Here is a 13,161-nt window from a genome sequence, read left to right as displayed (position 1 = left end):
TAAATATTTTCTATAAAACCTCCAATCAGGTTCCCCCAAACTCTGAAATTGTCAAAGGAACTCTCTTAAGACTTGCCTTTAAATACTTCTCAACAAGTTGCCATACTTTTCCAAGTACTCAGGGGATGATTGTATATTTATTTATTCCTGAAGTATCTTTCTTTTAGCAAATACGAGTATATTGTGAAGGCAAAAGCTAATAAGCAGTTGAATATTAAAGTGCATAGGTTGTCCACGTTTGGAAAAATAAATGGTTGAAGAAGCAGTAGCTGTTGTGATTATGGATTTCCAGGGAGTAATAAGTCATCAGTTTTTAGCAAGCCACAGATATTTCTTTTACTATAAGAAACATTTTTTTTACAGTCTTCAAATCCTGCAAATGCATTTTTAACAACGGTATCAGGATGGTGATAATCCTCTTGCTGGGAGGCAGAAGCTGTAATTAAATAATCAAATAGACTGATCTTTCATAATTTATGGGTATTCATATTCCTTCAATAAATAAAAGAATATACTTTATGTTTTGATTCTGTATAGCTTTTGAAACAAATCAAGTTTCTAGTAATTTAAATAAATGACTCTAATAGCTTGACATGAATTATGCTGACAGGAAGCTGCTTATGATTATTATGGTGCCCAGAATCTCTTAAGAACCTACAAAGTTAAATAAAGGCTTACAAGTCTCTTAAGCTACTTTTTATTTGCATAGAAAAATATTTATCATAGGAGTCAACTATCATATGAGAGAAATTGCATTTGTTGTAATTGAAAAAGATAGCTAAAAAGTTTCTGTGGGTTATTGCAACAGTACAAGAATACAAGATGCTTCCATTTATTAAAAAATGTAAAACAAATCGTGAAAGCTAAAGCAGGCTACAAAACAGAAGGTCCCCGTATTATCTTTCTTTTGACTACTATGTTACAAGATCATGTGCCACAGTTGAGTACTATAAAGTGTAACTCTGCATTTGCTAATATAATTCTTAAAACATCCCCCCCCCCCCCAAAGCACTATGCAAAATATATATATTTGTAAATGCTTCCTCCTGTAAGCATCACAACCTTGTTATCACATAATCACCCTGATCAATTGTTTCCTGTTTCCCATCACAGTCAATGCTAATGTCCAACTCCTTGTCTAGCTGATCCTGTGGCGTGGCTGGTTCTGAGTTCTGTAACTCCATTTTCTCCGTTTCTGAAGCACAAGTACTTCCCTCTTCCTGTGAATCTGAAGAGTCGCAGTTATTTCGTGACTCAGTTAACACGCATTTTTCATCAGGGCTTTGGATGTTTAATTCACAGTTCATGGTCAGTTCTCCCTCTTCCAGTTCAGCAGTTTTCTCACATTGTTCTTCTGCCTGTTGGCGGGAAACTTCTTCAGAAACGGTGTATATTTTATTTGTAGTCTGCTCCACAGAGTTTGTTTTTGATCGTCTGTGAAATAACCCAAAATTTTTTATATCTGTTACAAAATTCACACGCTTTTGTTTCTCCTTAGTGGACTCTGACACCATCATTGCTGAGCCGTTGCTTACGTTATGTGCTTCAGAGGCAATAGTGGCTGATCTTGGGTGAATCATGGTTGTTATGTCAAAAAGGCTGAAGGTCTTTTTCTTTCCTTTCTTGTTTCCTTCACTCTCAATATTTTCTTCATTTTCTGACAGAGAGGCAGTGTCTTTGTTCATCTTTGCAGTCTGCAAATTAGACAGCTTGCTTCCTTTTAACAAACCCAGGACTTCAAAACGAAAGCTGGAAATATCTTGTTTTAACTCCTAAAAATTAGGAAGATGAAACATCAGAGCATGAAAGCTAATTTGACTTTTCCTCTTGTAATTAAAAAAAGAAAAAAAAAAGGCTTATGCTAGTGATCAGTAATAAACTTCACCATCTGGATAATACCTGGCATCTTCAAGGTGCTTTGCAGACTGTCTAATGGACCTTTCAGGTGAGACAGAAAAGTGATAAGCAATTTTATCAGAGGAAACTCCAAAGGAAATGTGCCTTAGCCTAGACTACTCACAGAAATCACCGACAGTGGTGGAGGAAGGATCATGGACAACTTGAAGACCTACAGCCAATCTGCTAGACAGTATTATCCCATCATAATAACAGCATTTTGATCATGTCTTTACACCATCACCTGCACACACACACATGGGGACACATGCACACACAAGGCATACACATGTGTGCACGCTTCCCTGTGAGTAGCAGTGCAGGTAGGCCTTCATGCGTTTCCATTTAATGTTTGGATGTTTGGAAGCTGGCAGCTAAGTCAGAGCTAATCATTGCAGGCTGCTTTTAGCCAGTGCAACCTCTGCCTGCTAAAGGCCTGTCTCAGGAGAAGGCACCTTGCCTTCAGGAGGTCCCTATTTCTCTTCATTTTCTCTCAAGGGATAAGGATAGAATCATAGAATCATTTGGGTTGGAAAAGACCTTTAAGATCATTGAGTCTAACCGTTAACCTAGCACTGCCAAGTCCACCACTAAACCATGTCCCTGAGCACCATGTCTACATGTCTTTTAAATACCTCCAGGCATGGTGACTCAACCACTTCCCTGGGCAGCCTGTTCCAGTGCTTGATAACCCTTTTGGTGACTAACTCCTCTCCAGAAAACATGCAGTGGGAAGAGGAAGAACCTCCATTGCCCTCAACCTCTGACACTGTTGTTTACTTAGGAAAGGGATTAAGTAACTCAGCATCCCAAAGCACTCGTTTGAAGAAACCATTAACCCTGAGAATTACGACTATCAAGATGACTATCATGTCTAAAAGCAGCATTAATATTTGCAGTACAGACTCATATGGCCAGACTATGCCAGTACTGCCTGTGCTGAATAAGCCCTTCCTCTGCAAGCAGGACAGGTCAAGTCAAGGGAACTGCTTGCATAAACAAATATTCATGAGCATGAATAAAGATCAATAGTCTGATACCATGTGGTCAAATAGCTTGTGGTTAATCTAGACTGTAATGTTCAGAGAAACTGTGCCTTCCAAAATCTCTTGCATCTAAACCAAAGTATTTTTCACAGTGATCTCTAGCGGTTCCCAACTAGTGGTTTCCTGTAGTTCCAGTTTCACGTTTGCTGGGTTCAGCTTTCAGACTTGGGTTGCTGCGGTGCCTTAGCACACTCAAATAATGAGGCCCCAGATTCACCTATCGTAATCTCAGGCAATTCATTAAGTTCCCTCTATCATTGAAGGAGACAGGCACACATTTCCACAGACACTTCAGCTCACAGTGAGTGATGACCGTGGCTATTTCAGCTTTTTTCTTTTTTTTTTTTTTTTTAAAGGAATGACTCTCAGCCAAAACCTGCTGGTTTTGTATTCACATACATACCAACTGTGGTCTAGTCATCTTTTAATAAACTAAATAGCTTTAGTAAGTCCTTATCAATAAGCTGAGGTTAATTTCCAGGGCACAATTTGGTCTGTCATCTCATCTCTTCAAACTATACTGCTATGCAGTATCCTTAAAAAGAGCAAATGCAGCACTCTGGAATTACACAAGGCAGCCTAAACCTGAGGTACGCAGATGTATCTCTGCATTTTCTGGATGTAGAGGAAAATCGTTGACGTCTGAGACAGAACTAATGTGGCTCTAGGGTTATAGTTATTCCCTGAAATTTGAAACATGACCAAGTAAACCCTTTCCCCAAAGCAAAGGTTATCCTGGAGCAGCTACAGCATGTCAAAACTATTAACATTTTAAACAATAGAATTCTTTGTTTGTCTTTCTCTTAATTCAAATAGCTCTGCATGTAGTTTACATTTTAATAGCTACCTCCCTTAAAATGAAGAGGGGAAGAGGAGCTCTGCTTTCCAGGCCTCTCATCGACATGAATTTCAGCATACAATCATGGAAACATTTAGGTTGGAAAGGACCTTTAAGATCATCAAGTCCAACCATTAACCTAATACTGCCAAGTCCACCACTAAACCATGTCCCTAAGCACCACATCCAAACGTCTTTTAAATACCTCCAGGCATGGTGACACCACCACTTCCCTCGGCAGCCTGTTCCAATGCTTGACAACACTTTTGGTGAAGAAATTCTTCCTAATATCCAGTCTAAACCTCCCCTGGCACAACTTGAGGCCATTTCTTCTCGTCCTATCGCTTGTTACTTGGGAGAAGAGACCGACCCCCAGCTCTTGACAACCTCCTTTCAGGTAGTTGTAGAGAGCGATAAGGTCTCCCCTCAGCCTCCGCTTCTCCAGGCTAAACAACCCCAGTTCCCTCAGCCGCTCCTCATCAGACTTCTGTTCCAGACCCTTCACCAGCTTCGTTGCCCTTCTCTGGACACGCTCCAGCACCTCAATGTCTCTCTTGTAGTGGGGGGCCCAAAACTGAACACAGGATTCGAGGTGCAGCCTCACCAGTGCCGAGTACAGGGGCACAATCACTTCCCTAGTCCTGCTGGCCACACTATTTCTGATACAAGCCAGGACGCCATTGGCCTTCTTGGCCACCTGGGCACACTGCTGGCTCATATTCAGCTGGCTGTCGACCAACACCCCCAGGTCCTTTTCTGCCTGGCAGCTTTCCAGCCACTCTTCCCCAAGCCTATAGCGTTGCATGGGGTTGCTGTGACCCAAGCGCAGGATGCGACACTTGGCCTTGTTGAATTTCACACCAATGGCCTCAGCCCATCGATCCAGCCTGTCCAGATCCCTCTGTTAAACCTTCCTACCCTCAAGCAGATCAACACTACCGCACAACTTGGTGTTGTCTGCAAACTCACTGAGGGTGCACGCGATCCTCTCAACCAGATCATTGATAAAGATGTTAAACAGAACTGGCCCCAAAACTCAGCCCTGGGGAACACCGCTTGTGACCAGCCGCCAACTGGAGTAAACTCCATTCACCACCACTCTTTAGGCCCGGTCATCCAGCCAGTTCTTTTCCCAGCGAAGAGTACACCCGTCTAAGCCATGAGCAGCCAGTTTTTCCAGGAGAATGCTGTGGGAAATGGTGTCAAAGGCTTTACTAAAGTCTAGGTAGACAACATCCACAGCCTTTCCCTCATCCACTAGGCAGATCACCTTGTCATAGAAGGAGATCAGGTTGGTCAGGCAGGACCTGCCTTTCATAAACCCATGCTGACTGGCCCTGATCACCTGGTTGTCCTGTACATGCCGTGTGTTGCACTCAAGATGATCTGAATGAAGCAATAATGAAGCAGTTAGCTCAGGCTCTGGCTGTATCTTCTGTGTGCGTAAGATGAGGCAGATGAATATGATTTTGAATGTTTAGAGTTTGAGGCCCCAATAGTAACAAAAATGTTTGATGCTAGAAATACATAGTGATGGATCTAAACATTGTGATATATATGGCTGTTCACTTCATCAGTGTCAAAGGATTTTAATATTTGACTGCTTATTTAAGTTTTCCATCTTTTAAGTCATATAAAAGGTGTTCTGTGTACAAATAAATACACAACAGTACTCTATAGCAGAAAAATTCTATTTTCTAAGGTGCTGAAACTATTTGCATCTTGCTTTAGCAAATATATTGTTACACGCACTTAGTCCCACTTTGCTGTACCCTTACATGGGCATAATTCAAACTAGCTGATAAAATTGACTATTTCTCTATCTAAAGAAAGAAGGAGACTTGCTGGAGTCCATGTGCAATACTTTCTCTGTGTGGTCCATCAGGACATAGACACTGCTCTAGGAATCAAGTTATATGCTACCTGAACAACTGGGGATTTTGAGAAATATGCTTCACAGTCTTATAATATCTTACTAAAGCACCTATAAACATGTAAATTATCACATACCTTAAAATTTTCTTCTGTCAGTCCTTCCTCAGTTTTGGCATCTCTTATCATTGCTGCAACATATCTCTTAACCAGATTTCTCATAACTTCCTAAAAATATAAAATATTGTGTTAGCTTTCTTGGTATTAGTTACTAAACCTACACTCACTTGGACTTCTTTGTGCTTTAGGAACATGACAAAAACCATATAGATCGTAGATCTGATTGAAAATTTGTTCTACTTTTCAATGGAAAGTGGTGATATTAATTATCCTGAGAATCATTGTATTGGGTTTCACCAAAGGTACGTCTCATGCCAGTAACATGACAGTGAGCAGTTGCTGATGCCTCATGAGGAGTGTAAGTCTAGTGCAGTTGTATAATATTATTTCCAGCTATACTCTCCCAAGCCTTCTGCAATGTGAGATTCAGAGACTTTCTGAATCAGAAATGATAGCTCTAGGTTTAATGGGCTGTGACAGGTTTTCCTATGTGTTTTGAACTCATGTAAACTTTCAGCATCCACAAATCCTCTGCCAATGCATTCCATGGTATAGCTGGAAAAAAATTCCATTTGAGGTTTTGTTTATTTTTAACCTGCTCTCTGATAGTTTCCATTGTTGCCTTCTACTTCTAAGAATCCTAAAATTATTTAGGTTGGAAGGGATGCCTGGAGGCTGCCTGATCTAGCTCGGGGCCATGTCCAGTCAAGTTCTGAATATCTCCAAGGGTGAAGACGCTGCAGCCTCCCTGAGAAACTTTTTCTAATTCTTTACTACCCTCACTGTGATGATGATTTTCCTTATGGAATTTCCTTTCCTACAACTTGTGTCCATTGACTCTTGTTCTTTTGCTGTGCACCTCTGAGAAAAATCTGGCTCCTTCTTCTCTCTAACCACCCACTATGTTGTTGAAGACAGCAATTAGATCCCCCTTAACCTACTCCAGGCTGAAATACGAGCTTCTCCTTTTATGTTAGCCCTCTAACCATTTTGATGGCCCTTTACTGGTTTCCTTCCAGTTCGTTAACATCTTTCTTGTAGTGGGGGGTCCAAAACAGGACACACTGCTCCAGATAGAGTCTTACAAGTGTGGGCTGGAGGAGAATAATCACTTCCCTCAAAGTGCTGCCTACAGCCTTACTCATGCAGCCTAGTATGTGTCTGGTATTCAGTTTGCGGATAGATGGTAAACAGCTGCTCTGTGTTCACCTTCCCCATGATTTTATAGCTCCCTCTTGTATTTCCCACAGCTGTCTCTTTTTCAGGTTGGAAAAGTCCTAGTTTACCTAGTCATTTCCCATATGGAATCCATTAATTACAAAACCTACAAGTGTACAGCCCACATCTTGTTTAACTTGCAGCCCTTTTAACACAACAAAAATTGAAAATAAATCTGAAAAATATTCCTTGTGCCACAATAATCTCAAAAAATCAGAGACTGAAGCTGGATGATGGAGAAGAAGAACAGCTTGCAGGGGATCTAGGCAGAGGGGTTATTAAGGGACAGTAAGTTGCCTATGGGGGACCAGAGCCAGAGAGATGGACAGCAGGTTCTGATGCAGTATGTCAGTGAGCTGCACATATGATCCTGATGAATCCCAGCAGGGAGGTTGGACTATGTGTTTGCTTTTTTAAAGGCAATCCATGTTACAGTGGGCAAAATACCGGTTAGTATATTATTGCTCTAGGAAATATCCTTTTGCACCCCAAAAGTAGACAACCTTACTTCTCAAATGATGTTGTTTGAACACCAGAAATACTATGCTTGCTTGCTGAGGATGAAATAAGTATGCATTTTGTGGGTTTTTTTCTTTTCTTTTTTTTTTTTTCTGTTTTCTCATCAAATTCTTCTTTTTTTCCCTCCTGAAGACCTTTTGGAGGCATAGAAAAATAATTGCTCAAAAAATAAACATGGGCCTGTACCTGGTATTGATGATGTCTTCTCAGATTGTCAGCTGCACGCCTCTGAAAAAAGAAAAGAAAAGAACAAAAAAAAAAATGAATCCCTGTCTGGTAGTAAAATACTTAGAGCATAGAAAAACAGCAGGTCTGTGCAATATGTGGTATTTAGCAAGCTGAGAGAGATGGTTCAAAGTCTGTTGAAAAATGGCACTGTTGGAGCAAAGCCTGTCAATAGCTTTCCAGAAGGGAGAATGTTGTAATTGGGAAGGCAAAGTGGATTTTCTACATTTTCTTCAGTGTGCTGCCATTCCAGCATTGGCATGGATGTTGTGGGGCAGCCATGTCTCTGCTTGCAGAGCCCCAAAGTCACTGATCTGAGATAGAGAGGGAACAATGTGACCATGTTACTCACTTGCACAGACTGAAGCGTATTTTACTGACTTGAGAAAAGCTTGACATAAACATGGTGTTAGCAAGACACTTGCTACGGCTCCTAATAGTCTCATTTAAGATAGAGCTAACCAAAACCTGCACTATAAAACCATATTAAAGAGAAAATTCCCTGCTTAGTTCCCTGTTAAAAACACTTGGTCACATAGAGGGGTATGGAAGAAAGAAACTTAGCTTGCAATGCAGAATTTGGTGTTGATAAGGAGGGAGGGTAAGAAGGATAGTAACTCTGAAGAGGAACAGCAAAAAGAAGTGTGGTAGGATTAAAGCATGGTACAGGCTTCAAGCAAGTCTTGCATTAGCTTATACTGTCATATCTAAGGGCTGTCCAGAAGAACGTGGGGGAAAAAAAGGCCTGTGTTACTTAGTCCTTGAATTACTGTTGTCCTCAATAGCATACTGAGTCACAGCCGCCTGTTCTGTACCTTAATTATCCATGGCTGGTGAAGAAAGACTTAAAATTTTAACTTGGATTCTTATATCTGCTGCTAGTGAGAAAAGAAGGTGTCTGGCCACTGATTGTATTTCTACAAAACAGAACACTTACAGCATCTTAAAACATGATAAAAGGACATCCAAGGGACTTGTTAAAATTGACTTTGGTTGCATAATGAGGCAGGAACAGTAATGTATTTTGTCATCTTCTCTTGAAACCGATTGGCAATTTCTGATTAACAATTTCCCTGTACTTGGAATCAGTTTACACTTTAGGGTTGATTTCTTGTTTGTAATTAATTTGAGGGATACAGTAGCTGTGTGGTTGGGCTTGGCAAAAAATAATAGAAAGGGGAAAATCATTATTTCCTAATCACTCTGAACAGACACCGTGGGGTAGGGCTTTATACTCCCTTGAAGCATCTTGTCCTCAGTATTTTTCCAGATTGTGTTTCTGTATCTATGCCTCATCCAAAGAGAAGATGGAAATTCCTTGTGTTTAAGGGTGGAGGGATGGGCCAGCCTGCCCACCGCCAGAGCCGGAGGGGGCAAGGCAGCCGTGGGAAGGCGGTAGCCTCCCGCCACCAGTCTTTAGCCGGTTTTTAGAAAAAACCCTGATTTTTCGCAGTTGACCACACGATGGAGGTGTTTCATTCCTGCTGAGAGAGCACTAAGGGAGTCCGTTGCTAAGAGAGCTCTCAAGAACAGATCTGACTCACAGGTAAAGGGAGAAGCACTTTAAGGTGTAACTGAAACGCACTTCAGTTCAGGTAAGCTAATAACTCCTATAAATAAAACAAATGCTGACCCTTGTCTCAGAGACTACTTTCTGCAGTTGCTGTCTGCTCTGCTTTATTTTACAGTGAAATGTGAAATAAATGCATAGGTTTAATTCTCTACCCCTAAAAAGAAATACCTAAATTAGGTTTATCCTTTTTTTTACAACTGATTCAGAAACTCCCAGAAACAGGGATTGTGGCTTTTCCACTCAATGCAATGTCAAAAAGTGCAATTTTGGATGACTATGAAAACAAATTTATTTGTGTAGTAATGTGTCCAGAACAGTTCTAGTGCACTTAACAATTGTTTTCAATCCATACTACTGAGAAGCTGAAAGAGAATGCGTTTAATGGTGTGTTTTCATACACAGACACATACATACTGCACAGGGATATATCCATACACATAACCTGTCAAAGTTATTACCCCCATCAGTTCTCTATCTCCTGTTTAAATGTTCAGATTCAGTTTCCAGTTCATAATTGCCTTTTGATTCCTTCTGAAAGCAGAATGAAACTTTGCTTAAACACGTCTGAAAATCAAGCTATTCACTATAAATAAAATGGCATTAACACTCATATTGTCTTTATTTAGTTCTCAGCCAGCCTGCTTTCCTCTACCTGGTCATAGTCTAATTTGTGGTTGTTCAAAATTTGTTTCAGGTAACCACTGTGCTATGTGCATGAAGAAGTGTTGAAAACTATGGCTGGCGAGGGGATAAAAGTTAAATCTGACTAAAAATAGCAACAGGGGAAGAAACACTCTTCTGATGACAATATTGTATGAGATCATGAAATTGAAGGAGATACTTTTATCACTTTCCAAAGGGGGCACTAATATGCTCTAGGAAGCTTTAATAGTAGTTCTACTAGTAGTGATAATATTTTGGTCTTCCTACTTACGCTATTCCTAGTAATTTGCATTGTTTGGAAAAAAAATCTCTTTAGCAATCAAAAATTTGGTAATGTTAAATTACTTCTTTTGAAGAGTTTTATCAAAATTACGTCTTTTATAAAGCAGGAATTCAAATTTACTTAGTGATAAAGGTCCAGAAAATGTAAAGATTGTCTGAAATCATGGGATATGTTCCTCATCTTGAATAGAAGCATCCCATAAAAAAGGTAAGAACTTCTCTGTGTTGACAAAGAGATTTCCCCATGAGATAGTCCTTGGCTATACAACAAACACTCCAGATTACTGATTTCCGTTCCAGGTGGAAAATGTTATTTCTTTGCTCAACTTTCAATAACACACATTACAGAGAAAATACAAAATAGTTATATGGACTTAGGAGTTGCATCATTTTCCACTTGGAGAACAAAGACTAGGATAAGTGGAAAGGAGATCTTCTCTGACAAATAATAATATTTATTATGTAGGTTGCTTGGAAAAATGGCGTAAAAGTCTGGATAGCTAGAAAAGAAGTAACTGTTTATCTAAACATCAGAAGGACAACAACAACAACAAAAAGCTGAAGATTACCCTGATGATCTATTCAATTTTCTCCTCTGAAATACTTAAAATTACAGGTAAAACACTTTTTGGGGACTGATCAGATATAAAGTGGAATGTAATTTGAGGGAAATAGTACAATTTATTCCAGCGGGATTAGGGTTTCTTTTCTTACATCTCTTCTATTTTGAAATAGCAATGGATTTCAGATAGCCCGCAGGAGTATCCTTGAGACACCCAAAGGCCTTGGGCAGTCAGGAAAACTTTAGCCCAATCAATTTAGCCTAGAGTTACGTTACTAATCTGGCTTTTGCAAAGGTGAGCTGACAAAGTTAACAGAACTGATATATAACAGAAAAAGAGCAGCACACACTGTTATTTCAGAGTTTTAAGTGTAGGAGATACTTTGTGATAATAGCTAAAAAGAATGCTGCATACCTGGTATATGTCAAAATGACAGAAAATTAAAATGTGCTGAAATCTGGTCTAAGACCTCTGTCTGATTAATAGCAGAGCTGAAGTACTAGTACTAGAAAAATCCTGTCCCTTGAAAAAGTTCCCCTTGGCTCCACCACCCACTGTTTCAGCTGTCCCAGTACAACAAAGGAGGGCAGAACCACAGAAATGACATCCAAAGAGAAGCAAATTAATCAGCACTCTTCAGAGGGACCTCACTTCCCTGCAGACCCTGTTCTTTCCCATGATAGCTTTGTTATAAGCAGCACTGTAGATGGTCCTCCCAAGAAACCATGCCATACTTATTTCTACTGACATTTTTTCTTCTTCATATGAGCCAGATAAATCCTTTCACTAGCATGTCTGCTGTGAACTATCCTGACCCTGAACCCTTTCTTTATGACTTCTGCCTGCATAAAATGAACTTTCAAGTGTACACGTATATATATATTTACAGTGGATTGTGGGTGACACATTTAATACATCCTTGATTCATTCCTAGCTCATGATTCCTGGCTTTTTGGTACTAAGGTTCTTATGCAGATATCATGCCTGATCCTTGAAAAATGCTGGCTTTAACAAGCCAGCTGCATTCTGTCTATCGTCTGTTTTGTATCCTCTAGCACTGACTCAGCCTTTGGATGCACACTATTGCTTTTTCTGCTGGAAAACACCGTAGTACGTTCACCGCTGATTAGAGCTTCCTAATAGGAAAGTTAGCACTTAGAGGTTTCAGAAGAAAATGTTTTGAAATCTGAGTTCTGCCTTACAGACAACATGGCATCCATACATCCATATAGCCAATGTAAGAAAATGAGCCTGAAACTGAGTCTATAGTGTTTTTTCCCCATGCAAGACAGTGAAAAGAAGTAGGTCCCAACACAGCTTATCTTGTAGCTGTGAAGCCAGAGTTATTACAGGGGAGACTCCAGTGCGCTGGAGTCAGAGAGCTGTCAGCTGAGATCCCCAAACAAAAGGCAGAGAAAACTCTTCATTTCCCTTCAGTTGTAAGGCCACAGAGGTTCTAAATTTAATTTGTTGGGAAAACTGAAGAAGTCCTGGGGACCCAAGGCTGAGCTGTGGGTGATTGGAATACATTTTTTAAAACCAGAAAGTAGTGCATTCCCCCAGGACAAACTGTGAGATCACCATGTTGTGCCCATTCGTTCTCCAATGACTTACCCTCTTGGGGAAAATCCAGTTAACAGCATCTGGTTTACATCTACCCAAACTGTGTGTAGACCTCACTGCTGGAGTGAATAGTGGCTCTCATACTCTGATGGGTATGGACAGATTTTCCTAATGTGGAAATCAGAGTGCATAGTGCATACTCACATCTTATCCTATTTTGGAGGTTGGGTGCATAACTGGGCCTAGAAATTGCAAAATGTTCCAAATTCAGATAGCCCTAATGGGGCTTCTGTTATAGCTGAGGAGCTAGCTGAAGAACTTTGTAGTTTTATGAGATGCCCAGGTGTGTGGACTGAATCTGCCTGGTCAGCCACAGCCACTCACTTTTTCCAGACAGCAGGAAGCCTTGTTGCCATGATGGCTCGGCTGGTGAGCCCTCTGCTTCAGAGGGGTTTCAGCTATACTTGCAACTAAGTGCCTATTCTGTAGTGGAAACTAGTGATGGACATGGCCCTATTGTCTCACAGACTTCAGGATTTCCACTTTTTCTCATCGAACAATTTATTTTTTTTTAATTTACTCTACAGAAATTAACCAAAAATGTCCTACACCTGTTCCTTGCCTATGTCATCCAATCCCAAACAGTTCAGTAATTAGTGGTTCACATCCAAATCATAGGGAAGCCAGATTCAGTTCCTTCTCCTCTGTTCTCCCAAGAGAGCACCTTTCCACCCTGTGCTGGTTTTGGCTGGGATAGAGTTAATTTTCTTCATAGTAGCTAGT

The 13,161-nt window shown here is 40.4% G+C and overlaps 1 protein-coding gene across 1 annotated transcript in view; it reads right to left on the bottom strand.

Annotated features, from left to right (window-relative positions):
* Positions 1-862: 862 nt before the first annotated feature.
* TRPC4 (transient receptor potential cation channel subfamily C member 4) overlaps positions 863-13,161 on the bottom strand; it is a 164,989-nt gene continuing 152,690 nt past the window's right edge. Inside the window, exons 9-11 of the mRNA XM_075491999.1 lie at positions 7,696-7,737; positions 5,791-5,880; positions 863-1,772 (exon numbers count right to left, since the gene is read on the bottom strand). Of these exons, the coding sequence (XP_075348114.1) occupies positions 1,056-1,772; positions 5,791-5,880; positions 7,696-7,737 (849 nt within the window). The 3' untranslated portion in view covers positions 863-1,055. The remainder of the gene's footprint in view (positions 1,773-5,790; positions 5,881-7,695; positions 7,738-13,161) is intronic.

Source organism: Mycteria americana, chromosome 1 (assembly GCF_035582795.1).
Source record: "Mycteria americana isolate JAX WOST 10 ecotype Jacksonville Zoo and Gardens chromosome 1, USCA_MyAme_1.0, whole genome shotgun sequence".
NCBI classification, from domain to species: domain Eukaryota; kingdom Metazoa; phylum Chordata; class Aves; order Ciconiiformes; family Ciconiidae; genus Mycteria; species Mycteria americana.
Note: the sequence above shows the minus strand (reverse complement) of the source record. Positions and strands in the feature narration are given on the sequence as shown.